The 24,225-nt window shown below is 37.0% G+C and overlaps 1 protein-coding gene and 1 pseudogene across 1 annotated transcript; one reads left to right on the forward strand and one right to left on the reverse strand.

The window, feature by feature from the left end:
- Window positions 1-69: 69 nt before the first annotated feature.
- LOC132157600 (hexokinase HKDC1-like) lies at window positions 70-1,866 on the reverse strand (annotated as a pseudogene).
- A 3,265-nt stretch (window positions 1,867-5,131) lies between these two features.
- Window positions 5,132-23,857, forward strand: LOC132157601 (SMC5-SMC6 complex localization factor protein 2-like). The gene is made up of 22 exons (XM_059566954.1): window positions 5,132-5,242; window positions 5,843-5,884; window positions 6,072-6,158; window positions 6,791-7,191; window positions 8,755-9,039; window positions 9,093-9,126; window positions 9,235-10,190; window positions 10,307-10,386; window positions 11,476-11,586; window positions 12,094-12,261; window positions 14,776-14,878; window positions 16,998-17,085; window positions 17,169-17,310; window positions 17,442-17,541; window positions 18,025-18,201; window positions 18,974-19,068; window positions 19,169-19,256; window positions 19,460-19,567; window positions 20,367-20,444; window positions 21,586-21,672; window positions 21,775-21,843; window positions 22,398-23,857. The coding sequence occupies exons 3-22, from the start codon at window positions 6,122-6,124 to the stop codon at window positions 23,013-23,015; spliced, it is 3,825 nt and encodes a 1,274-aa protein (XP_059422937.1). The 5' UTR covers window positions 5,132-5,242; window positions 5,843-5,884; window positions 6,072-6,121; the 3' UTR covers window positions 23,016-23,857.
- The last annotated feature ends 368 nt before the right edge of the window (window positions 23,858-24,225 follow it).

Here is a 24,225-nt window from a genome sequence, read left to right on the forward strand (position 1 = left end):
GGGGAAACAGTTTATTAACAAGTGTGGAACACAGATGATGCACTAAGACAGTCCAGAATAGGTCAGGGCTCACGACAGGAGAACAGGCGGATCAGAAGGAGATGGCTCCAGACTCTGTGGCAAAAGGAGACCTTGTTGCAACTCAAGTAGGAAGGGCCTGACCCGGTTGAAGGAACCCCTTGTAGTGCTCCAATGTCTGTCAGGTCAGAAGAACCAGCGACCAGGGAGGATTCAGGAAGCAGGGCAGGAACCAACACAGACACAAAGACAAAACAGGGGAGACAAGAATTTGACAGATAAAAGTAAACTTGCAAACCAATGCCTAGGGAGAAAAGAAAACTAAAAAGGAAAAACAAAAAGTAATACTAGAAATAATTGGAATTAACTGAAAACAAAAAGGATAACAATTGGAAAAAGCTAGGAATAATTAACTAGAACTACAAACCAAAATAAAGAAAACAGCAACCTTGCTGAAAACTAGAAAGAAAAATAAAAAAGGTGGGAAAAACCCCAAAAGGTTAAAGAACAAAAACACTAAACTACAAAGACTAGAACTAGACTACACATGGGAACAAATGAAAACTAAAAAATAAGAGGGAACCAAATAAGATGCAAAATACTGATTAAAGAGTTCTAACAAGACTAAATATCCAAGCTAGAGACTGTACACAAGGCACACACAAAAACGAACCAGCAAGGACCAGAGGGAAATGAGCACAATATAAAGGGAGCAGATCACACAAGGATCAGGTGAACAATTAGACAAACAAAGGACTAAACAAGGGGGCGTGGTGATTAGAAACAAGGAGGCAGGACAAGGGGAGCACACGGCCAACATAAACAAAGACACAACCATGTGCTCAGGCACAAAATGAACAGAGACACATTAAACAAAGATAGGACAGACAAGACTGTCAGGGCAGGATCCTGACAGGCAGCATTTTGACTGAGGCAGTGGAATGGGAGTCTTTTCCTCAAGGCGAAGGTCGTGAGAGCATCATCAATCTCCTTTCTTTGGGATGCTAGCCGCCGAGCTACTGCAGTCACCATGGCGGCACCTTTTGCACTGCCACTTTCAGACAGCACAAAACCAACAGTCTGGCACCAGATGACCGACCATCTTTTGGAGCCTCTTGGGGTACCTTTGAATTTCAGAAACAAGTTGTGGGTTTTAAAAAAACTTCAGTCCGATTTCATACTAAACCTGGTGAGCTGACGTACTGTGGATGTGTTCTGTAGACCGTCCCATCCACTCCTGCTGTGGTCTGAAGGGTTTTCAGCTTCTTGTTTTCTCAGATTCGTGTAAGAATGGCAGCCAAAGCGGCAGCAACTAGATTACGTAGCTGACATGAAGGAGACGATGGTACAAATATACTGGACAGCAATGCAGTCATCTTTATTGGGATTTACACCCAAGTCTTCAACGATCTCTTTGGTTTTCTCCAAACCGTCTGTATACCTGGAAACATCCCCAGTTAGAATATGTACATTTAAACCCCATCTAGATCAGCACAACAACTAACTAGACTGAGCCAGGACGGAAATTCATGCTGATGTGTTCTTATCTACTTAGAAGGATTCCTCATAGACAAAATATTGCATATTTTAACCCATTTAAGCCATAAACCCATTTATATAGTTTATATTTGTATGTAACCTTAATGTTACAATCAAGCAGATATGTTTGGTCTGGAAAGTTCCCTTGTTTCAAAGAGCATCAGATACTTGGCCATGAAAAAGTAGACCCTTTTTGGCCATCTTCAGCTAAATGAGTCTCATAAGCTTTCCCATGTACATCCCACTTACCATCTTTTCAAAACTGGGAATGGCACAACCAAAGTTTGGACCTAACGACTCTAAAGTCATTCTCAAACCGAGACACGGTTATGTTCCCAAAGTGCCTTCCACTCTGTTCAGAGCACAAGTCATTTCACTGTCACCTCTTCCAAGATCTGATAGTGAGGGCGATGTGAACCTCCTCTGCCCGGTCAGGGTGCTGAGGATATATGTCGGAATAGCCTCCTTCACACAATAATACAAGTAAATTGCCGTAAAATTGCCGGAACTAATTTACCGGTATTTTTGAAAAGATCCTGTTCACACATGATCTCTTTACGGCAATTTACCGGTAATTTTCCAGAAAAGTCTGTATGTGTGAAAGGGCTTAATGTCTGCTGCTTTCAGACATTCAGAGCAGCTCTTTGTTTCTTTTGGTGGCCGCACTAAGGGACTAGCCATGTCGAAACAGAGCCTTTCCAGATGGATAGTGTGACGATTGCGACCAGTGAAACACAGGGAGAGTTAGATCCAATTGCAGATGTTTATTGGGATTATCCAAATCGTGGTCGAACAAGCCAAGGTCAAAACCAAACAAGCAGTCCAAAACAAACAAATAAACAAAAGAGGGAACAGGAAAGGAAACGGAACGGGAACTCGGAGGACGAGAAGACAAAGAAGAATCCCGGAGGACGAGAAGGCTGTAAACAAGAAGGGTAAGGATTCCATACAGACAACATGGAAAGACAGGTATTTATAGGGAGGCTAATGACAATTAAGTGAATGCACCTGGTGCAATTACCAGGAGTGCAATTACTGTTATGAACGGACAAGACTAGTGGAATTCTAGTGCCTATGGTGAAATGCCTAAGGGGAAGTGAGTCCACTAGTGGACACCCAGGGAAACAGAGACTAGACAGCGTGACAGATAGTTGACGCTATCGCTCTGGCTTATAAGTCTAAGGGCCTTTGCTGCCCACAGGGATATTCTTGAGAAAAGGGATTTTCCCATAGCGTAAGCTAGCTTATGCAACACTCGTTCCCTCATCTAGAGTGAACCGAGATTATGTTAGTAACTGAGAGCATTTTCCATCTCTTTCATTTCATGCCCACTGTGCAATGTGCCGTTGGAGTGACGTCTTTTTCATGTAATTTTTTTTTCGTGTACGAGTTAATGTTTCGTTCATTATCTGGCTCGGCTTGGTGTTCATCTTCAGTTCTCTTTTCACAGCAGTTCAGTCAGTGTTCTGTTTGAGTACATGAATTACTCCGGGATATTGGTTTGTTTGTATTCAGAGAAAGTTAACAGCTTAAGTCATTTGTGGATTAATGCGTATTGGAGACGTGAACCGTTTAAAAGGATTCAGTTCGATTTGATGAACTGGTTCAAAAAGATCCGGTTACATCGAATGATACGTTCGCGAACCGGATATCACAAACTGCTTTGTTTTGAACTCTCTCACAACAGACACGGAAGAGAAGACAATGCTGAATAAAGTCGTAGTTTTTGATATTTTTGGACCAAAATGTATTTTCGATGCTTCAAAAAATTCTAACTGACCCTCTGATGTCACATGGACTACTTTGATGATGTTTTTCTTACCTTTTTTGACATGGACAGTAGACCGTACACACAGCTTCAATGGAGGGACTGAGAGCTCTCGGACTAAATCTAAAATATCTTAAACTGTGTTCCAGGTCTTACGGGTTTGGAACGACATGAGGGTGAGTTATTAATGACAACTTTGATTTTTGTGTGAACTATCCCTTTAACACAATGATCAAATTGCCATTTTTATATGAAAATGTTACTTTTAACATAAAACATATAAATTATAGTGCATGTGGCAAACAGGTTTGCATACTTAAGCTAAAGAAAGAGGGTTGTACTAGAAATGCAAATAGTAAAATTGTGTGTGTGAGAGAGAGATCAGGATTCAGGAAGACTTGTATTTTGCTTATTCAGCACTCAAATGTTATACCTATCTATGCAATACGGTGGAATACTGCAATAAGTTTAGTATACCACCTAACCCTATTACTCAATCATTATTTATTTATTTTGTTTTACAAAAATCTTAGAATTGCCGCTGGTCCAAACTTTCAGTAACAATCCCAGACAGATTTTACATTGGCTTTAAATCGTTAGATCCAGATTTGATACTGTCTGATTTTCAGATGAAAGACAGGCTTATTGCAGCACAAACGTTCACTCTTTGCATAGCATTTTCCTTCTCCTATAACCTACTGTACCTACCCCGTAACATAATACCAGACCCCGGTACTACCATATTGCATAATAGACGCCGTGCAGACTGGGACTATGTTGACAAGAGAAGTATTAACCATATAAAGCCTGCTCTATCATATTGACACATACAATTCTAAGGCCTCTAGATTATTAACACGATCAAACTTTGTAAAAACACCATTGTACACAATTCTCTACTCGCCCACTGCCCTCTAATTGACAGTTCAAACTTTTTTTGGTAAGTAAAAATAACTGTAATAATTAATTGATTATTATACATTTATTTATGTAATTACATTACAATTGAACACATGCCAAATAACTCAATTATTTCAGTCATCATATTGCATTCTATTAAATATTTTGACCCCCACAATTAAAAATTAAAGAAAACTTTTTAAATATCATTATACTGTTATAATTTTTGGGAGATGAGCAACAACTGAAGTCTGATCCTGAAGTCTCAGTATCAGAAATTTGTCTTACTATTGTGTCATATAAGTGTTAAATTGCATATTTTTGCACTTTGAGCCTCTTTTGAGCCTCTAAAACTGATTTATTATTCTTCCCACCAGATCACACTACATGGGTCATAAAATAATATTCAACAAAAAAACACATACGCAAACTTAAAAATAAAATAAAAATATGCCTAAAGGTTTATAAAACGGTTTATAAAACTACCCCTTTAAATAAATAAATCTGATTTCAAAACAGTGTTGTACAGAGTTAACAGAAGACTTCTTCATGTTTTCATGTTTATACTGCAAGTGTAGTCGCAAAAGATGTATGTCACATGACTTCTGATATATACACATCTATATCTATCTATATATATATATATATATATATATATGTTCATGTTAAACATTAAAATTAACACTTTCTCTAAGCTCACCCATCCAGTCAGTGGTATCATGAAAACATGCAAGATTTTCCTTGCATATCTATTTTTTTAAAGGTGTATGTAAAACAACAAATTTGCTAAAACAAACAAACAAACAGAATAATAAATAAATAAATAAATAAATAAATGTTATTTTTTGGTATTGTAAGAATTTAATCGGTCTACTTTACTCGTATCTAAACGCCTCTAGTGGCCGTTTCCGTGAACTACATCACTCGCTCCTCCTACCTACAGATGGCGGCTCCCCACAAACACAACAGCATTTTCTTTCATCATGGAGTGTATCGAAACAATTTATACAGTGGCTGGTATGCATCGCATATCATTTTATTATAATGTTTAGGTATACGTTTTACTCTTTTCAAAACTAAACGGACGCGTATGGTAATGTCACCGCCACTCACGCACGCGGTTTGACAGCTAGTAAACTTTGATTTACTAGTCCAACGTTACTTGCAAAATGTACTATGTATAACGTTACACTATAATTAGTCAGAATTGATCAAGTAAACGCTCTTTTGTAATGTTAGAGATTTCTTTGGAGAGCTTGTTTTCGTTTGATTGTGACGTCGGTAAAGTCTCGTTCTTTAAGAGCATCTTATTACTGTCAGCGTCTTCCGATAGACGGTCGCCTTTCTGTGTAGTTAATATATTGTTTACGGAAGGATTTGTCATAAAACATCAAGCACTTAACTGCCTAGTTCGATGAATTGAACTGTTGCCAACTTGCCAGTAGTTTCGTTTCTCGGGACTAGCCTACTTCGTTTCCCGCCCATACACATTTCAATTACAAATAGTGAAAGTCATAGGTTTATACAAATGAGAGGGATGCGCTCAACGTAGTTATTTATTTTTCTCCATTTCCTTTCCAACGACAAAGTTTTCCTCCATTTCTTTTCTTTTTACAGACACACGTCCACCTGATAGGAAACTGAAAGCATGTAGCACAGGTCTGTTGAATGTTATCTGTCACTGTCATTTATTTCTATGAAAGTACTGTAATATGTGGTGTGTATTGTAATGGCACAGACTTCTCAAAATAGGATTTGGTTTCTAAACAAATTATAGCCTATTTTGCATGTGCACATGTAAGTTCACTTGTTTTGACACCTGATCCATGCGTCTCACTTTTTTCAGGTCACTCAGAAGACTTTTAAAGACACCTATCTGTGTTTCTTCAGTGTAAAATGTCAAGTTTTCTCAAGCAGCACTTCACCTCTATGGGTGAGATTATATGTGGTATTTGTATAGGGATGCATGGTGATGGGCTGCTGTTGATCTGCTCTTGTGCTTCCTGCGAATGGTAATACTGGATACATAAGCTTGCAGACTTTTCCTCATGTTTTTTAGACTTAAGGCTGGAATGCATTGCACGATGATTGCATGAAAATTACAATAGAATAGCCATCGTACAATAAATGACTGACAGATGTGTTAAATCAGACTAAAAACAAACAAACATGCTTGATCCACCAACTGGATTGAATCAAAGTCTGAAGCTACTAATCGGATTCTGTGCCCATCATACACTATGTGATTTTCTGCAAAATCAGACAACTCCAGTTGCCCAAAATCTGCAGACTGGCTCTGACGTTTGGCAACTATCCACAACTCCATCATGCTGTAGAACGGGACAAAAATCTGTGCACAAGTCGTCTAGTATATTCCAGCCAACTGATGTCAATGCTTGTTCATATTTGCATGTCAGTCTTATTTGTGCCAGCTAACAATCTTAATAAGCATGCACTAACATTTAATACAGGTTTGTGAGGTAATTCAGCTGCCATGGTGGTATAAAGAGGTTGCTGTTGCACTTCTTGTCTGAATGTCTCACAATGTGTTTGCTTAATTTTAAGTGCAAGAATTAATTCCGCTTGGTGCTCCGCGACGTGACAGTGTAGCTGCCACACCACATCCTGTGTCATGTAGTCCACGTACTGAACCTTCTGAGAAGACTCCAAAACTCTTGAACTCACTGCCTAATTGCATCCAGCCCACCAAAAACCGTGAGCTGGAGCAGAGGGACAAGACCACTTCAGCTGCACTCAAAGCCTCCAACAAGAGACCAGAACAGGACCGTATTCTCAGTGGCAAAGTTATGAGAAAACTACAACCGAATAATGGCAACATTTACTCCAGGAAGAATGGCTCTGTCATTCACACAGTTAAAAAGGACATGCTACAGAGGAGCAGTTCTTACAAGAAGAACAAAGAACTTTCTTATGCACTCAGTAAGGAGCTGAATGAAAACTTAAGGGTAAATGCAACTCTTAATTTTTTCTGAAGTTATTATCCACATTTCTAAGAGTATTGTAAAGCAGCGATTCTCAGCCTTTTTTTTCCCAGCCAAATTGGTTAATTGGTTAATTTTTTTTTTTAATCTTCTCTCTCTGGTGATTAACTTCAGGACTTTGGCAGTCATGGAAATATTATGGAATTATAAAATGGGGTTTTACATAATGTAAAGTTATTTAAAGTAATGAAATCGTAAAACCTTTAAAAAAAAATTTTTTTATTGAATTTTTTCCCCTATTTATGCTAAGATCTAAATGTTTTATCAGTTATATCTTGCTATTGTGTATAATAAATATTTTAATTGTGATGTCCAGTGTTGGGCACTAACGCATTACTTAGTAACACGTTACTGTAATTTGATTACTTTGTTTGTAACAGAGTAATCTAACGTGTTACAATTTTCAAAATAGTAATTAGAGTATAGTTACAAGCCGAGGTCTCTATACATTATTGACGCGTTACGTTGCTGACAGAATGCAGTGTTTTATAATCTAGAGATTGTAAAAAGGATGTAGCACATGCACGGTTGATTCAAGTGCATTCAGTGGATTAGAGACCTTCTCGTGCAAGACCCGACGCAACAAAGTGCGGTGCGGGACAAGATGGTCTAGTGCTGGTGCAGGCAGACAGTCTTTTGTGTGGGATGTGGGAGAATATTTAACCTAATAATTCACGGGACTCCTGCAAAATCGAAATATCTAAATATAAAATATCTAAAACAAATAAATTGTTATTCATCTATTGCACAAAAGCAACATGAACTAATATAAAATATAAACGATCAACAGGCGCAAGTGTATGCAGAGTTTCTACTTAGGCTATAACACATGTTTTCAGCATTGAGCAATGCAATGCTGAAATTTGCGTGCTCACGAATTCATTAAAACACACAAATTGTAGACTTTATGAAATACTCATTAAGCATATATTTATTGTGTTATAACAGAAATTTGTGAGATTGCGATGAACTGAGATGTGTTTTAGAGATTATGAATGCAGCGCTCTTTGCTGGCATTCTGCCAAACCATGCACACAGCAGCTGCTTGCTTTAGTTAAAAATAACAGTGTTCTGTGAATGTTGATGCTTTAATAACAAATATTTATTGGGAGTGTGTATGCTGGGATTTCATGGAGAAAAAAGTAACGTAACTAGTAATGTTACTAATTACTTTTGAAATGAAGTAATCAGAGCAGTAATGTGATTACTTTTAAAAGGAGTAATCAGTAATTTGATTACATTTTCAGAGTAACTTAGAGTCCAATTTGTAAGCTTTTCAAGATTGTTCTTTTCTGTGAATCGATTAAATGGGTTGTCAAATAAATCTGAAAGATTCATTAATGCATCTGTCCTAATCAAATATGATTTTTTTTTTTTATGTCCAGAAAGGCCTAAGTACTGGAATTTAATTACTTAAAAAATCTGGGAACCCTGTCATTTAGATTTTGTTATATAATTTTTATATCTTGTGGTTGGTGTTTGTTTTTTGTATTCTAACTTGATAATCCTCTGATGTTCTGTGTTCAGCTCGGAGGAGGCTTGTTTCAGTCAGATGCTATGAAAGTCCAGAGACATTCTCTTCCTTATACATCTCACTCCAGGCATAACCCTGAGAGTAGTAGTTCCTGCTTATTCCAGCAGAGACCTAAAGCATCAGTTAAGACAGGGGAGCGGATCATCCACCATCCTGATCAGAAAAAAGAAAGACTGGAGAATAGAGACCACAAAACCTCCTATTGTAGTAACATGTCCATACAGAAGGTACAGGTATTTTTGTTGAATAATTTTATGTATGATTTCCACCTTTTTCAAGTGACTATGGATGTCACACATGTTTTCACCTATTTTCATTTATTGTTTTACAGAAATTAAGCACCCCTCACCACAAAACTAATCCAGGTAAGAATTATTACCCTTTTTTTTCTAATGATCTTGCCGAGCTTTTTATTTCATAACCTTTAAAACTAAGGTGTTTCTCTTTCTATATCAAATACAACTTTTTGCCAGCAGAGGACAGGATGTCCCTGTCTGGAAAGAGAAAAAAGGAGGGTAGTACAGAAAATGAGAAGGAAATAAAACGCCCATGTGTTGATTTCCAACCCTCTACCAGCTCTGCCAAATGTGCTTTCATGAAGGGCAGCAATGAGTCTGTGATAACCATTAAGGAGAAATCCCATAAAATGCTTCCTGCTGCACCAATCAGCAACAACAAACCCAGACTTCTGCCTTCCCCCCCCAGGCAGCTGTTTAAACCAAGTAAGGACTCAAACGCAGCAAGTGACAAACCTAACTCATTTCAACTCACTAAATCTCCCACAATTGCAGAGCAAAAAGACGTTATGGTGACGCATGCCAACAAAAATCCCAAAGCTCCACCCAGCCAACCACATTCACGCAAAGTCTCTCCGAAGTCAAGCTCAATGTTCGACAGCATCGAGACGCAACTCTTTACACCAGACTGTTGCTTACCATCGCCCAAAACGCATAATAAAAAAACAAATGCTGAGAGAGAAACTTGCAAACAAACAAGCCTCTCTTCCAACCATAAGGAGAGTGATAAAATTGTCTCGTCCCCCCATCATCTCGATCTAAAGTCACCCTGCATTGCAAAACAAGCCGGTTCATGTAAGATGGAAACGGATGAAAGAATACAGTTGAAAGTGGAGCAGTCACGCAGCCCCAAGGCTATCATGCCTGTCCCAGCAGTGTCGTTGAATGTAGAAGGATCAAGAGAACAGAAGTGCTGCCCCCAGTGGAAAGATCCCTTAGATATTGAGTTGGGAGACGACTCTGGCGATGAGCTGAGAGAGCACTGCAATATCAGTCTGAGCAGCAGCAGCAGTGGTCTTGAAGATGAGCCGCTGCCATCTCTGGAGAAGCTGATGAGTCGGAGAGACCATGTGCCTGTTACTCCCGAAAAAGATGCTTTTTCAGAGCCCAACACACCTGTCTCAAAAGTAGCAGTAAGTTTAAGGATGTTCAGAAAACATGTCATGACCTCATGTGTCATTAATCAGTCTTTGACAAGCCTGAATTTCACAAGAACCTGTTTTTTTTTTTTTCAATTAACCTGTATTAGCCAGAGGCAGTCAAAACCAAAGCCGTTAGTTATCGAAATACACTGGAGCAGATGCTGCAAGAGAGGGAACAATATCAGAGGTGGGTCTGAAAACCTCATTTGTTTTTTCCCCCAACTTGATTCTCAGCATGACTCATTTTGTGCTTGGTAGCCCTTGGTTTGTTGTAGTGCTGTGGATATCAGTGATTGAGAAGTCAAAATCTCAATGTAGACAGCTTTTATTAGTGGTGTTTACCAAGGCAGGCATGGCTATTAAAAGGACAATTCACCTAAAAATGAAAATTCTGTCATTGTTTACTCACACTCATGTTGTTCCAAACCCATAACACAATTTTTTTTTTTTTTTAATGAAATCTGGGAGATTACTGTCTCACCTTTGAAAGTCCACACAAAAATGTTGACACCCGTAGAGATTGTAAAACCAATCAAGTAGTTGAATCCAAGTCTTCTGAAGAGTCCAGATTTAATATAGACTAAATCTGTATATAAATATGTATAAACACTGATACATAGAAAAAAATCTTTGAGGATTCGTTTACCATATTTGATCTTCATTTATGTTTTGATAACATGAAGACATGATCAGTCAATGATGACAGAATTTTCCATTTTAAACCAGCCTTTATATTGCTTGCATTTAGTATTAGTGACTTTTTTTTTAAAAAGTATTAGCTGTATAGACTACAGGCATGAATGAGAATTCAAATTGTGACAAAAAATGGCAGAAGAATTGCAGTAATACATAAGGTGGACTCTTTTGACTTCAAACAGTAAGCAACTTGTCAGACATACTAGAACAGTGGTTCTCAACCTTTTGGACTCCAAGGCCCTCCTGTGTCTGTGACAATATTTGAAGGCCAATATTCGGAGCTCAGGATGAGAATTGCTGTCCTAGAACTAGTAGGAGTAACAGTTTACTCCATAAAATGTAAAATTGTAGTCCTAATTTACCCTTGGTGTATTAATGCCTGGCATTCTGGCTGACAGTATCACTTTGGGTGTGTAAAATTGACAGATTGTTGTTTATTCTGACTGTCAGTTTCACAGACCTGTGATTATGCCATGGGAGAATTTGTTGAGACAGATCATGCTGCATTTAGCCTGCAGTCTCACCCTGATGAATGTCTAATAATTACTTGACACACTTTGCTTTTCATTTGACTACACAGGTCAAAAGAGTTGGAGAGACAATTACTTGAGTCATGTGAAGATGATCTGCTGAATATAGATGAGATTGAGAACAGTGAAAGTAAAGAGGAAGACATCTCACTTGAGCAAAGGTATTTTTTCCATACTGGCTTAATAGCTGGCTTCATTCTCATAATTTTTTTTTTTTAAGTCTTTCAAATTATATTAAAGCCTTTTGGCATATTTAAATAGATTATGGTAGTCAATTTAAATAGTTTGGAGTCTGAATATATGTGATAAAATTTAGTTTGATTTAGGGATGGGCGATATATCGCATTTGACAAACTGACAAGCTATGCAATATCCCGTTCATTATCGCAGATGAATCGCCTTCGATAATGAACGCGATATTGAGTAGCTTGTCAGTGATCTACGGCTCTGTCTATTAAATGCTGCTCCATTTGAAAGCAGGTGATGGCGATTTACCGCTAATCAGGGAACTGGCTTTACTGAAGAAATGCGCTTGACAATCGCATGCCATATATATTCCCATCCCTAGTTTGTCTATATGTGCTTCTTTTTTATTTTATGTAGAATGTGAATATGTATAATTAATCTGAAAAAAAATAATGTGTATATATGTTTACTTTTTTTTTTAGGAAATTTTTGCAAAGGTTTTCGGTTGCCTCATGTGCCATCAGGGATATCCACCCAGGAGAGGAAATATTCCTGCCTACTAGGTTTGGTCGACTCTTCAACCACCAGACTCTGGACCTGAGGAAGATTACTGTGACGCCGCATAACAAATCACAACAAATTATCTTTAAGTAAGACTGCCAACATAAGTCATTTTTAGTTTTCTCTAAACTTCAGTTTCTGTTTATGATAAAAGGTGTTTAAATATTATGTTGAATGTCAAATTGTGCTAATTTTTTTAAAAGTAAATAAACAGTAGGGGTGTGCCATATCATACCGTCCACGACCACACCGATATAATTTTTTACATTACAAAAAAAAAGTGTCATTTCGCAATATCAATGATATAGCGGGGTGATGAAGTATGCCACATTACATTCCCTCGTGCGCACAACAGCACAAACCCAATAGGTGTGTTCGCCTGTTTCATACCCACTTCGTTTGCAGTGTATATGCGGTGCATGTTTTTTTTAATGCATTTTGCAATTTATAACGTGGCTACGCTTAAATGAAAACAATCTGCAAAGTTGTTAATCAAAAAGGTGCATAATAAATAAAGATATTGTCCCTCAAAAGGACATTCGACTAGTGAGTCGTCATATTTTCGAATCTTTTGCATGTTACCGGTATACATCACTGGGTAACACATTTGCATATTCACCGCCTGCCTGAGAAATATGAATACGAGTGACCTGCCCACAAACACTTCCGCTAATTAGTGTGTTTACATCATGTTGAGATAACACTGTGTTCAAGGATACCACAGAAATACAATTCAAACCTTTTGTTGTGTGCACGTCATTTTATCAAGGACTGCTTCTCTTGGCTTTTTGGCTTTTCTTGGCTTCTTGGCTTTTATCTTTGTTGGCTTCTAATCTTCTTAATTTGTACTAACAAGCTCTCCGAACCACAACCTGTAAGAACAATTGATACGTAATGTGTACATTTTCAATTGAGCGCTCAAAATATCAGGTTTTTGTGCTAATATGTAATATATACCTAGTGCAGCTTTAGGTTTCCAGGTGAAGCACAATATTACTTACTGAAATAGTTCTGATAATTCACTGTGAACCCACTATTTCCTAAGAATGTGTTGATTAATGTAGACTGACGTTGTTCTAATTACTTAATTTAATAATAAAGAATGTAGTGAAGCACACAGACAGACAGACAGTTTGCTGCACCGGCAGTTATAGGGTTAATACGGGAGAGACGAGCGAGTTATAAGGCTGGTGCTCCTGTGATAAAGCTGTTCTGTGTTCTGATTAAAAGTTAAGACAGCATCTTTTGTCTGTTGTTCTTCAAACATTACATATTTTGGTTTACAAACTATTGTTTCAACAGTTAGTCACGTTAGCACTCGACTAACGTACCCACCATTATTGTCTTAAGTGTTCACAGTTTAGGAGCTTTTTTTTTTTGTATTTTATGTCATTATAAGAATGGATTGGTGCACTCTATTATAGTTTTATGTTAAAAGGTGCTTTGTCAATGGTAGCGCTGGCTAACTGGTTCGAGGAGATCTCTCTGTGCCAGTCACAACAGACTTGGCCAGCTGACCAATCAGAGCAGAGTAGGCTTATGGAAGGGAGTGGTTTGCTCTGAACTTGCTAGCAACGAGTCGTTTCGAAATCATCTGCAAATGACTCTAATATTAAATGTGTATTCTGAGAAAATAACAATGTTTTCTGACCTTAAATGTATTTAAACCTGTTGTAGGGGACTCAATACAATATTAAGACACTTTAAAATACCGTATGACCTTCTCTTTAAGTCACTCTCACTGTATTTTGACATCATACACCGATCAGTCTGCTTAAAGTCAACAAAGCAAGGCAACTATTGATGCAAGGCAACTGTTACTCAAGTTTTGATAGCATTTTTATAAAAAATTTTATAGGCAGTGAGTGTTTTGCATATTGAAGGTTTGTTTGGATTGCTGCTGTTTGTTTACATTTGAACTTAAAATTTTAGGTCAGTTTTATTAGGTGACAATATTGTGCAGGCTTCTGAAGAGTTACAAGGTGAAAATTACTTTAGTTATTGTCAAACTAAAGTGATAAGGAGTTATCTACCAAAACTACCAAGGCTGCTTTTGTACTTTGCTTACATTTGACTGTGTGACTGTGTCACTACTATTGCACTATAATGCTGCTGCTGCTGCCACCTTATGATAATAGATTTACTCTTCAAATTTAGTAGTCTGTCATCAATAACAGAAGCATATTGGAAAAGGATTGAAAATGCCCTTCATTATGTTTGCACTAATAAATGCTGCTGCCTGCCAGCTTCAATTACCTATAATACACTGTTCCATATTTTTTTGTATATCGTCATAAATATCATTATCGCCAATATTCTTGAAATATTGTGATATAATTTTGAGGCTATATCGCCCACCCCCAATAAACTAATCGATTTAATCTTTCCATTTTAGTAATAGATGATACCTGTCTGATGACACCTTGAACTCAATATCAAATGTAGTAACACAGCGAGTTCACTACTCAAAGAATGAGCAAAATAGGATTATGCATCAGTGATTATTTCTGTTATGTTCATTTGCAATTGGGCTTGGTGTTTTTTGTTATTAGTATAATTTATTACGCTTTTCAAAATGAGTGTTTTGTTTTTGTCCTCTATAGGGCCCATAATGAGCATGTGCTGTCTCTGATCAGTGCTGGCTTGTTGAGGAAAGCCTACTTTTCTTTTCCTTGTCAGCCTGAGGTTACACGCTGGCTTTTCCAGGTAAAATCACCCTCTTTCCTCATGTGCTTAGTCAGTAACACATGGATGTACTTTACAGTGGGCCAAAAAATATGGACAATTAATCTACATTTAAAATATATATGAATGCTACATGGTTTGATATTCTGCAGTGCTCTTTTTAGGGCCACTGTCTTTGTAGTCTCATGTTGATCTCATCAGCTGTTTATTTTTTTATGAGTTGTCTTAGGTAATATATGTATTTTGAGCATTTCTTTTGTATTGTTATATGGTTCGGGGCTTAAAGTTCTCTGGCACCGTGCCGGATCTCCAGCATGCAGCATTTGGCTGCAGAAAAAAAAGTAATCCTACATTTAAAAAAAAAAAAACGTGTTGATTTCACTTTCGAGTCCTTGAGTTTGCCTACCAATAGTATGAGAGGAGCACAACATTCACTCTCAACCAAACTAATTTTACTAGCCAATCAGAATTGTTTTTGCTTATAAATACGAGACATGCATAACAGTATCCAATTGCAGAGTCGAAGCCCTGATGAATAGAGAAGCCTGACATGTTAAAAAAAAGCAGCGGAGCTTTGTAAACAGCTCAAAGTAATCAAGCCATCTTCATAAGAACGATATGATCTCCAGAACATATTTACTGGGATTTTTGAAAAGGTCCTGCTCACATGTAATCTCTAAATGGTAACTTATTGGTGATTTACCAGTTAAGACTGTATGTGTGTAAGGGGCTAAACTCTTCCTCTGTATATGCTGTGAATTTGAATTGCTTATCGTTCATCCGGGAAAACAGTAAGCACTATCTCACTAGATTTGTAACGTAAATCATTTATAAACCTTTGCCAACACAGGAGAATACATCAACCTGTTTCTAAATATGCCATTTATTGTATGTTTATTGAGTTTGCATGTGGCCAGATATTATAATTTTATGGATTTAAACATTGTTTAATCACGCTGTAAAGTGAAACGTCACCAGGCCATTGGCGCCCTCTGCAGGTATTTGTTATAATACATTATGTACTTACATTGGTTATGTTCATATTACGTATAGCAGTGTTTCTCAAACCTCTCCATGAAGTACTCCCAGCACTGCACGTTTAGTATGTCTCCCTTTATCTGAAACACCCACTTCAGGTCTTGCAATCTCCACTAATGAGCTGATGAGTTGAATCAGATGTGATAATCTAGGGAGACATACAAAATGTGGAGGACTGGGGGTACTCCAGGACAGGTTTGAGAACCACTGCTGTATAGGAATATTACATTATGCATTTTAACAGTGTTGTTCGATAAAACCATGTAATTACTTGGTTCTGGTATTTTATTTGAGCCAATTATTATTGCCTCATCTTTAGTACAGTATATATATATAACTAGTCATACTAAAGCCTGTTTTTCACATAGGTCGATTTGTGTTACTAAAAAATATCAGATTACTCAATTGTCATATCAGTAGGTTACTTGATTACCAAAATAATTATTAGTTACAGCCCTGGATTAGTTCAAATATCTTAAAATACAACTGCATCGGTTTATTTTTGTAATTAAAAGACAAATATTTTGTCATTGAAAATGTCTTAAAAATAGTATTAAAATATTGTCTTGTTCTAGTGAACCAAGTATCTGTATTTTGTCTCATTTGTCTGTATTGTCACACATTGTCAATAGCTTGTAATTTTCCAAGTGTTTGATATAGCTTTCATTCTTCAGGTCAACCATATATTTATGGGGGGAAAATCCGTTTGAATAAGGAAAACAATAACTTTGCCATAGTATCCTTTCAAATGTTAAAGAAAGGACGCCCCACCCCTGGAATAAAGTTCATTTTTCAAATTTTTTATTTTATTTTTTTGCTTTAATCCCTGATGGTTGTATTGACATTTTAGGTTCACTGTTCCTATGATATTTATTTGACTCATTGCGTTTTGTTCACACCATCTTATATTCTCTCACGGGAAACCTGTATACCCTTGAGACATTTATGTTTAAACCTGTCAAAACTTATACACTACAGTTGGATTACGTTCATGAGAGTTTATGCTTTTAGTACCCCAACATGCATACAACTTTGTAGACTCAACTCATTTGGTCCAGTAGCCAAGATGTATATACAGCTAATAACTATAATGCTTTTTCAGATGATGTCAGTTTACCCAAACCCAATTATTTCCTCACACATCATGCAGTCCTTGCAAACCATTGCTCTGTCTGCTGCTCAACACATAGGTACGCTTGAAAGACCTCATAATGGCCAAATATGCTGTTCCTGTACAACTGATAAAGCACTAAAATTGACTGTTGTGTTATAGTTGAACACCAGAGCCAAAGTTTTAAAGTGTGGGTACCCTCTGTACGGGACATCACCCTGGTTTTCCTGAACATGGGGGCATCATTCATCAGTCTGTTCCCTCTTGAGGCTCTGCAACCCCCTTTTACTGAAGGAGATCTTTTGTGAGTTTTTCTCCCCCAGTCTGCAGCATTATAATTCTGTACCAGTCATATGTTTTTATCATTCAGCATATTTGACATAAGCCATGATTACACCAACAGCTTCATAAAAATGCATATATATGTGTTGGCAGAGAGAGCTTTCAGCAGGAAGAAACCAGCCAAGACAGAGTGATATCTGACATGAAAGACAATGGCACTTTACTGACACATAATTTGGAGAGTGTTCTCAACGTAAGCGGAGTATTTTTATAATGTGTTTGTCATGTTTTGTGTAGTATGGTATTTTTCATTTGTTTAACTGTAATTTAGCTTTAAATCAGTGCTGTCAAGCAATTAATCATGATTAATCACATCCAAAATAGTTTTTGTTTACATAATATATGTGTGTACTGTATATATTTATTATGTATACATAAATACACATGCATGTACAGTATATATTTGAGTTTTTTTTCAGTATATTAAATGTTTATATATAATACTAACTATATTAAAATAAATATATACATGCAAATATGTGTAAATATTTGTAAAATATATACTGTATGTGTGTGCATTTATATATACAAAATAAATATATATAGTACACACACATATATTATGTAATCAAAGACTTTTGGATGCGATTAATCATTTGACAGCACTACTTTAAAAGCAGTAGTAAGAGTCAGTCTATTTTGTGCCTTTATTTATTTATTTTCTTAATTTGTTCAGTACCTCTCCCTGTGTACTACATTGTGTCCGAGAGCATACACTGATGAGGAGCTGGTCTTGCTTCTCACAGTGGTGTGTAGAATTGGACTGGAGACTCATTTTCAGCTGCTGCCAACTGGACACTTAAGCATCCTGCTCCAGAATCTGCTTAAAAATATCACAGGCTGGGATGAACAGGTCAGGAAGAGTGTTTAATATTCAGGCTATGTCTACATTAATCTGGCTGCATTTGAAAACTGCGTTTTAATTTTTCAAATGCTCTACGTCCACACTTGCGTTTTCAAGCATTTTCCAAAGTCTCATCCACAGTGAAACAACAGAAAACTTTCAATTCGCTTTCATGTTTTGCCGCAAATAGCGATGGCAAGTTAATTTACTTTCATCTTTGCAGGAGTGTGATATGAAGAGTGTACAAAGTAACACATCTGTAGCAATAGTGTGAAAGTGCGCATAACGTGTACAATACCAGTAAAAACACAAGATATCTTTTGGTATAATATGCGTCACATGACTAAACTTGCATCATCTTTTTCAGAAGCCTCCGTTTTTCCAGTCCACACTACAACACGCAAACAGCGTTTTCAGATTTATCCACTTTGGAGAGCGTTTATAAAAAGCTCAGTTTTCCTTGATTAAAAACGCAGTCTCAATGGGGAAAAAAGGCCAAAACGGAGAAAAAAAAAGTTTTCATTTGAAAGCGTATAAGTGTGGACATGGCCTCATATTGGCCAAAAAATTACCATTCTGTCATCATTTACTTGCCCTCATGCCATCCCAAAGAATTATCATTTTGGTGCCAAAAATTCAGTGTTATTATATAATGAAAAAGTGGGTGCATTCTTCTTTTGTGCTCCACAGTTAAAACAGAAAACAAACTACTTAACTACCCATTAAGTATTAGTTTATCATCTTCTCACATTTAACACAGATTTCCCTTTCTTCTGTGTAGATATCTAAAGTTTGTCAGACCCTGACTGATTTGTCAGAAGACCATCACAATCTCAGGAGACTTGTTTATCTTCTTCCAGATAGCAGTCGTGGAAAGTAAGGGAAACCCTGTTATGCAATATAAATATTTATTCTACTAAATTTGTTTTTACTTTAAGTGCTTTCTGTAATTTTTCATCTGCTATTTCTTTAACAGGCAATTAAAACGACACCTCAGTGTATCTATCATCTCAAAGCTTTTGAATCACACCTGCACTTATAAACCCTCAGGGACAGAGTTTAAGGTGAGAATAATCCATAGAATATTAGCAGCTTTTCAGTGTTCAGACAGTTTAGCACTATAGATGCTTTATGGTTTGTGATGAGTGCAATTATGCAGGTGTATCAACCACTGTCTACACTTGGCTGGCCAAGCTTTTGTCAAATTACTTTAATTTTTTTAGGTATGCACGAAAAATTATCTTTGTTTCTATCACAATTTTTCCAGCTGTCTGAGCTGAAACCTTTCCTACCTCAAATGCGTCCCTCGTCCCTACTAAAAGTCCTCAGGTCTGCAAGGAGTGCAGAAGATTGTGATACCAATCTAGACCAACAAGTAAGTAAAAAGTTGGTAAAAGGGCTGAGAGCTATTGGATCATTACTTTTTTAGGGTGCTTTCACACCTGGCGCATTTTTTCAGGAACCTGGCACGTTTCTCCCCTTAGCTCAGTTAGTTTGGGCATATGTGAACACGGCAATCACATTCACTTCAAAACCAAGGTTGGCTTTACTCGATTGAAAACGAACTCTGGAGCGGTTTGGTTGTAGTGAGAAAGAAATCCGATCCAACGGACCAGCGAACCAGGCTATATCCAATGTATGATGGGTAATTACGTAAGTTCTGTGGAAAGCAGTAGACGGACCCGGCATCCCAATTGTGCATACTATCCACCCAATCTGCCCTAAATAGTATTGAAAATTACTAATATCACATAGAATTTAGGATGGATAGTATGCACATTGGGAGGCAGGCGATATCTGTGGGTGAGCACATCTTCGCAATTCAAAATCAAAGTGTGCCTTTTCTTTTTATAATGCCGTCTTATTGCTCTTCTTCGTAGTAACTGTTAGGTGCATTTTAAATGATTTCCAGACGAATCCGGAACTCCTGTTCAAAATTTTAAATTAATATAATGACAGCTCAAAGTTGTTGTCGTTCCATCTTGACGGATGACCACTATGAGTGGAATTCTGGAAAATTAACCATGGTACTTTGACCAATGAGGGCACAGTTTACTCGCATGTGACTGTATTTACAATCTAGAGGTGTGAAAGCACCCTTAATATCCAAGAGTGATACAGTAAAACCACTTGATTGAGTTTAATAAGCTGATAAATGATCTTCTTTCATACAGGCATATTACCTCTGCTACAGCCTTTTGACTTTGACAAATGAAGCCTCCAATTTTGAGTTTTTACCCTCAGCTCAGAGAGTAAGTGTTCATTTTCTGTTTTTATATTATTGTATAGCGAGCGAGGAAATCTTCACAATTTGATTGTATTTCAGGGAATTACAATCCAATTCCAAAACTGTTCTTAAAGTATCTTACTTGTCATTGTTATGCGTTTTTGTGTTTGGTCAGACATGCTTTTTCATCCAGTACAATTATTGATGATGGACTTAGAAATAAGAGTTTTGTGGATTGATCAAGAAGAATCGAGAAGCTCTGTGAATAGATTTTACAGTGTAGATATAAAGGAGAAGTGTTAATGAATCATTCACAGAAAGACCCTGTCAGTGGACACAGCCCCACTCTGTCTTCTGGTACCACGCTCAGCTGCAGGGACCAATTATGAACATAACTAACTTTACTCTTTAGAAAGCAGCTCTTGTGTGAATTTAAATGAGGGATGATTTTACTGACTAGAAGCATGATAGCATAATGTTGCGGGGGGGGGGGGGGGGTGTCTGCATCTTTTTTTTTTTTCATTGTTCATTAAATCTTAAAATCAGTGTCATTCATTCTCAGATTTCTGACAAAATTCTAATCTGTGTATGTCTGTGTTTTTGTATTTTCTCTGGAATGGCAATCATCTGAATAGATGATTGGTTGATTTTATTAATTGTTTTTATAATTTGGTTTCAAAAAATTTTTTTTTGTAAAATTGTTAAATAATATCAACTACATGAACACAAGGAATAATGAAATATTATAATTTTTGTTTTTAAATGCACTAAAATTATTAAGTAAGTTATGGTCAATATGGCTAAATAAACCCAACAAGACCTGTCAGGTCTTGTATCATCCCAAAGGGGCTTATTTTGTGATAAAGACTGACAGACTGTCCATTATCTTACAATTGCTTGCAAAACAATTAATACATAATAAACAAATCTTTGAATCGATTTTTTAAATCAGACTTACCCATTTCTAATGTAGTTTTTGCCATGTTAAATCCCAAGTGCACAACAAAAGCTTGCTGCGACAGGTTTAATTTAATCCCTCAATATTGTATGAATAAAGTAAGGCACATCTGACTGTGCCTTAGTCTTTGTCTTGTCAGTATTGTTTCATATATTCATATAAATTGTATTATTAAATTAGACTAACTCGAGCCCTCTTTCACTGTCAGGACGATCTGCAGAGTCTTTCTTCTCAGCTGGAGAAGCACATTAAGTGTGACATAAGGGAGAGTGAGAAAATGCTGTATAGGAGCAAGGTAAAGAGCAGCTTCATTCTGTTCTCTGAGAATTCCTCATTCTGTTTATATCAAAAGAGATCCAGATTTTTATTGACAGTGTGATTGGCTTTTCTTCTGTAGGTGAAAGACTTTGTGGCAAGGATATACACCAAGTGGCAGGTGCTTCTAACACGATCAAGGCCTCAGGAGGTAATGTGAAAGAATACAGTCAACTGAAGAATACAAGAATACTGTTAACTGATGCTGATAAAAGCTGTTGTCATTTTTGGCTGGCTGTGAAGGCCACATTTTGTTTACAAGTGTTTTTTGGAATATAAGCAGCATGAGTGATTGAAAGTTCACTGGTATGCGAACTTAACTTATTAACATTAAAGGTTAATACTTGAGTTTTAGAGGACCAATTCACAATATTAAATAGTTTCATGTTATCATGCATATTATTAGCACATTGGCTGTTTATTACTACTTGTAAAGCACATATTAATGCTGTATTCTGCATGACCATATTTTAGATTCCTAAATCATACCCCATATTAAAACTTTACAACTACGTTACTGTTAATAAGCAGGAAATCAGGAGTTTGAGGCAAAAGTTGTAGTTAATAGTAAGAGTTGGTTCCCAAACTAAAGTGTGACACATGAAGTCAGTCATACGGGTTTGAAACCTGAGGGTGAGTAAGTGATGACTGAATTTTCATTATTGGGTGAACCGTGCTTCAGTAAGCCTCTTGTGTAATTCACAGGGAAAGCTGTATGATTACTGGAAGCCCCCACCAGAGGATGAGGTGTCCAGCTGTCCTCAAGACAAGTCATGCATCAAATCACAAGATAATTCAGAGAGTGCAGAAGAAACGCTGACCGGAGAGTGGAGCGGTGCAGATTCAGATGAAGATGCTGAGAGCAAAGAGGAAGATTGTGAGGAACCTCAGCCTCTGGAGAGTGAGGTGAAGATTGAACAGGGTGATGAAGATTGTGTGGAAGACATCAGTGATGTAGAGGAGGAAAAGGATGAGCCAAAGCAACAGATGATGGAACTTGAGGACGATAGAAAGTTTGAACCAATATCTGATGATGAGCTGTCTGAAACTCATGAAGACTCAGAGTGTGAGGAACCTCATCCTCTGGAGAGTGAGGAGAAGACCGAACAGAGTGATGAAGATTGTGTGGAAGACATCAGTGATGTAGAGGAGGATAAGGATGAGCCAAAGCAACCAATGATGGAACTTGAGGACGATAGAAAGTTTGAACCAATATCTGATGAAGAGCTGAATGAAACTCGTGAAGACTCAGAGTATGAGGATGATGAGGATCTCATGAACAGAGAAGAGGAGCTTCTAAAAGATGAAGAGCCTCATGAGTAAATCATAAAGTACATACCTGTATAAGAAATCACTGAGGGGTTAGAGATGCTAGAGAACTTGTTAGAGAAAATCAAAGAGCTGTTGGAGATGAAAGAGGAAAAATAAGGAAGGAGTTTGAGAGGGATGGGTTTGGAGGCGTCTGAGAAAGAACAGAACTATTCTCAGGTCATTTTGAGAGAATTTTACACTGCACCTTTGCCTCCATCCATGCATAAATACTATGTGGGGTTTTTTGCATTCATTAATTGTTATAGAATCTTTCAATAACACACATCATGCATGTAGTTGTTTACATGTTGTTTATAATATATTTTGTATGTTTTTTGCATTTACCGGTTGTTTTTTACAAGATTCTTCTTTTTTAAGATATAGGGTGTCTTATTGAATATTTGGCCTCTGTGTCTCTGAAAATGAGACCATGAGAACATATTTTTATATCCATATATTTCATAAGTTATTATTTGTATTATCTGGTTAGTGTGCACTCTGATAGTTTACAGGATCTACTCTTTATGCTGCTGTCTAATCTATTCCATTTTTTTTACTTTTCCAAAAATCTGGGCCATCTTTAACCATAAAATATTAACAGCAAAAGCAAGGGCTTTAATAATAGTCAACTTTTTATGTGGGTTCCAAAGCATCAGAGTAGGTTTGAGTACAGAGTGAATATAAGTGTGTTTTTATTATTTTGTAAGCAATCCAGTCTTTCTCGAAAAAGACACAATTGAGAGTGATTTTTGTCATAAAGATTATTTAAAAACTGATTTCTGTATTTCTTAAATAGTGTGAGATAAAATCCTTTGGTTATTTCTATGAAAATAAATACTTGTTCTAATAAAAAAGGTCTGTGTGTGTTTCCACTCACACTCCAGACTAACCTGGTCTTACAAGTGTTTACATCATAATCTTCTCTTCCAAATGGTTGTGGTAATGGAGCAATATGTACGATTTAAAAAAAAAAAAGAACTATTACATGCGTATTCAGATGTGTGTATTTCGTATTACGCATTAATCTGTTCCTATTCTGATCTCCATTCTTCAGCATATTTAACAATGAATAGATTGCATGTTTTAACAGGGCTCTTTGTTTATAATCACAATTGTGTAAGTGTACTTTTTCCAATAGATAGCGAAGGAATGCGGTAGCCCAAATATTTCCCAGGAGCTCAGATGTTTATTTATTTATTTGTCTGTCCGTCAGCGGCGTGTT

The sequence above is a fragment of the Carassius carassius genome, chromosome 14, assembly GCF_963082965.1.
Source record: "Carassius carassius chromosome 14, fCarCar2.1, whole genome shotgun sequence".
In the NCBI taxonomy this organism is placed as follows: Eukaryota; Metazoa; Chordata; class Actinopteri; order Cypriniformes; family Cyprinidae; genus Carassius; species Carassius carassius.

Coding starts and splice junctions, on each gene's coding strand:
- LOC132157601 (XM_059566954.1), top strand. CDS start 6,122: ATGTCAAGTTTTCTCAAGCAGCACTTCACCTCTATGG. Junction 7,192..8,754: donor AGCTGAATGAAAACTTAAGG/GTAAATGCAACT, acceptor TTCTGTGTTCAG/CTCGGAGGAGGCTTGTTTCA. Junction 17,086..17,168: donor GTCTGCTGCTCAACACATAG/GTACGCTTGAAA, acceptor GTTGTGTTATAG/TTGAACACCAGAGCCAAAGT.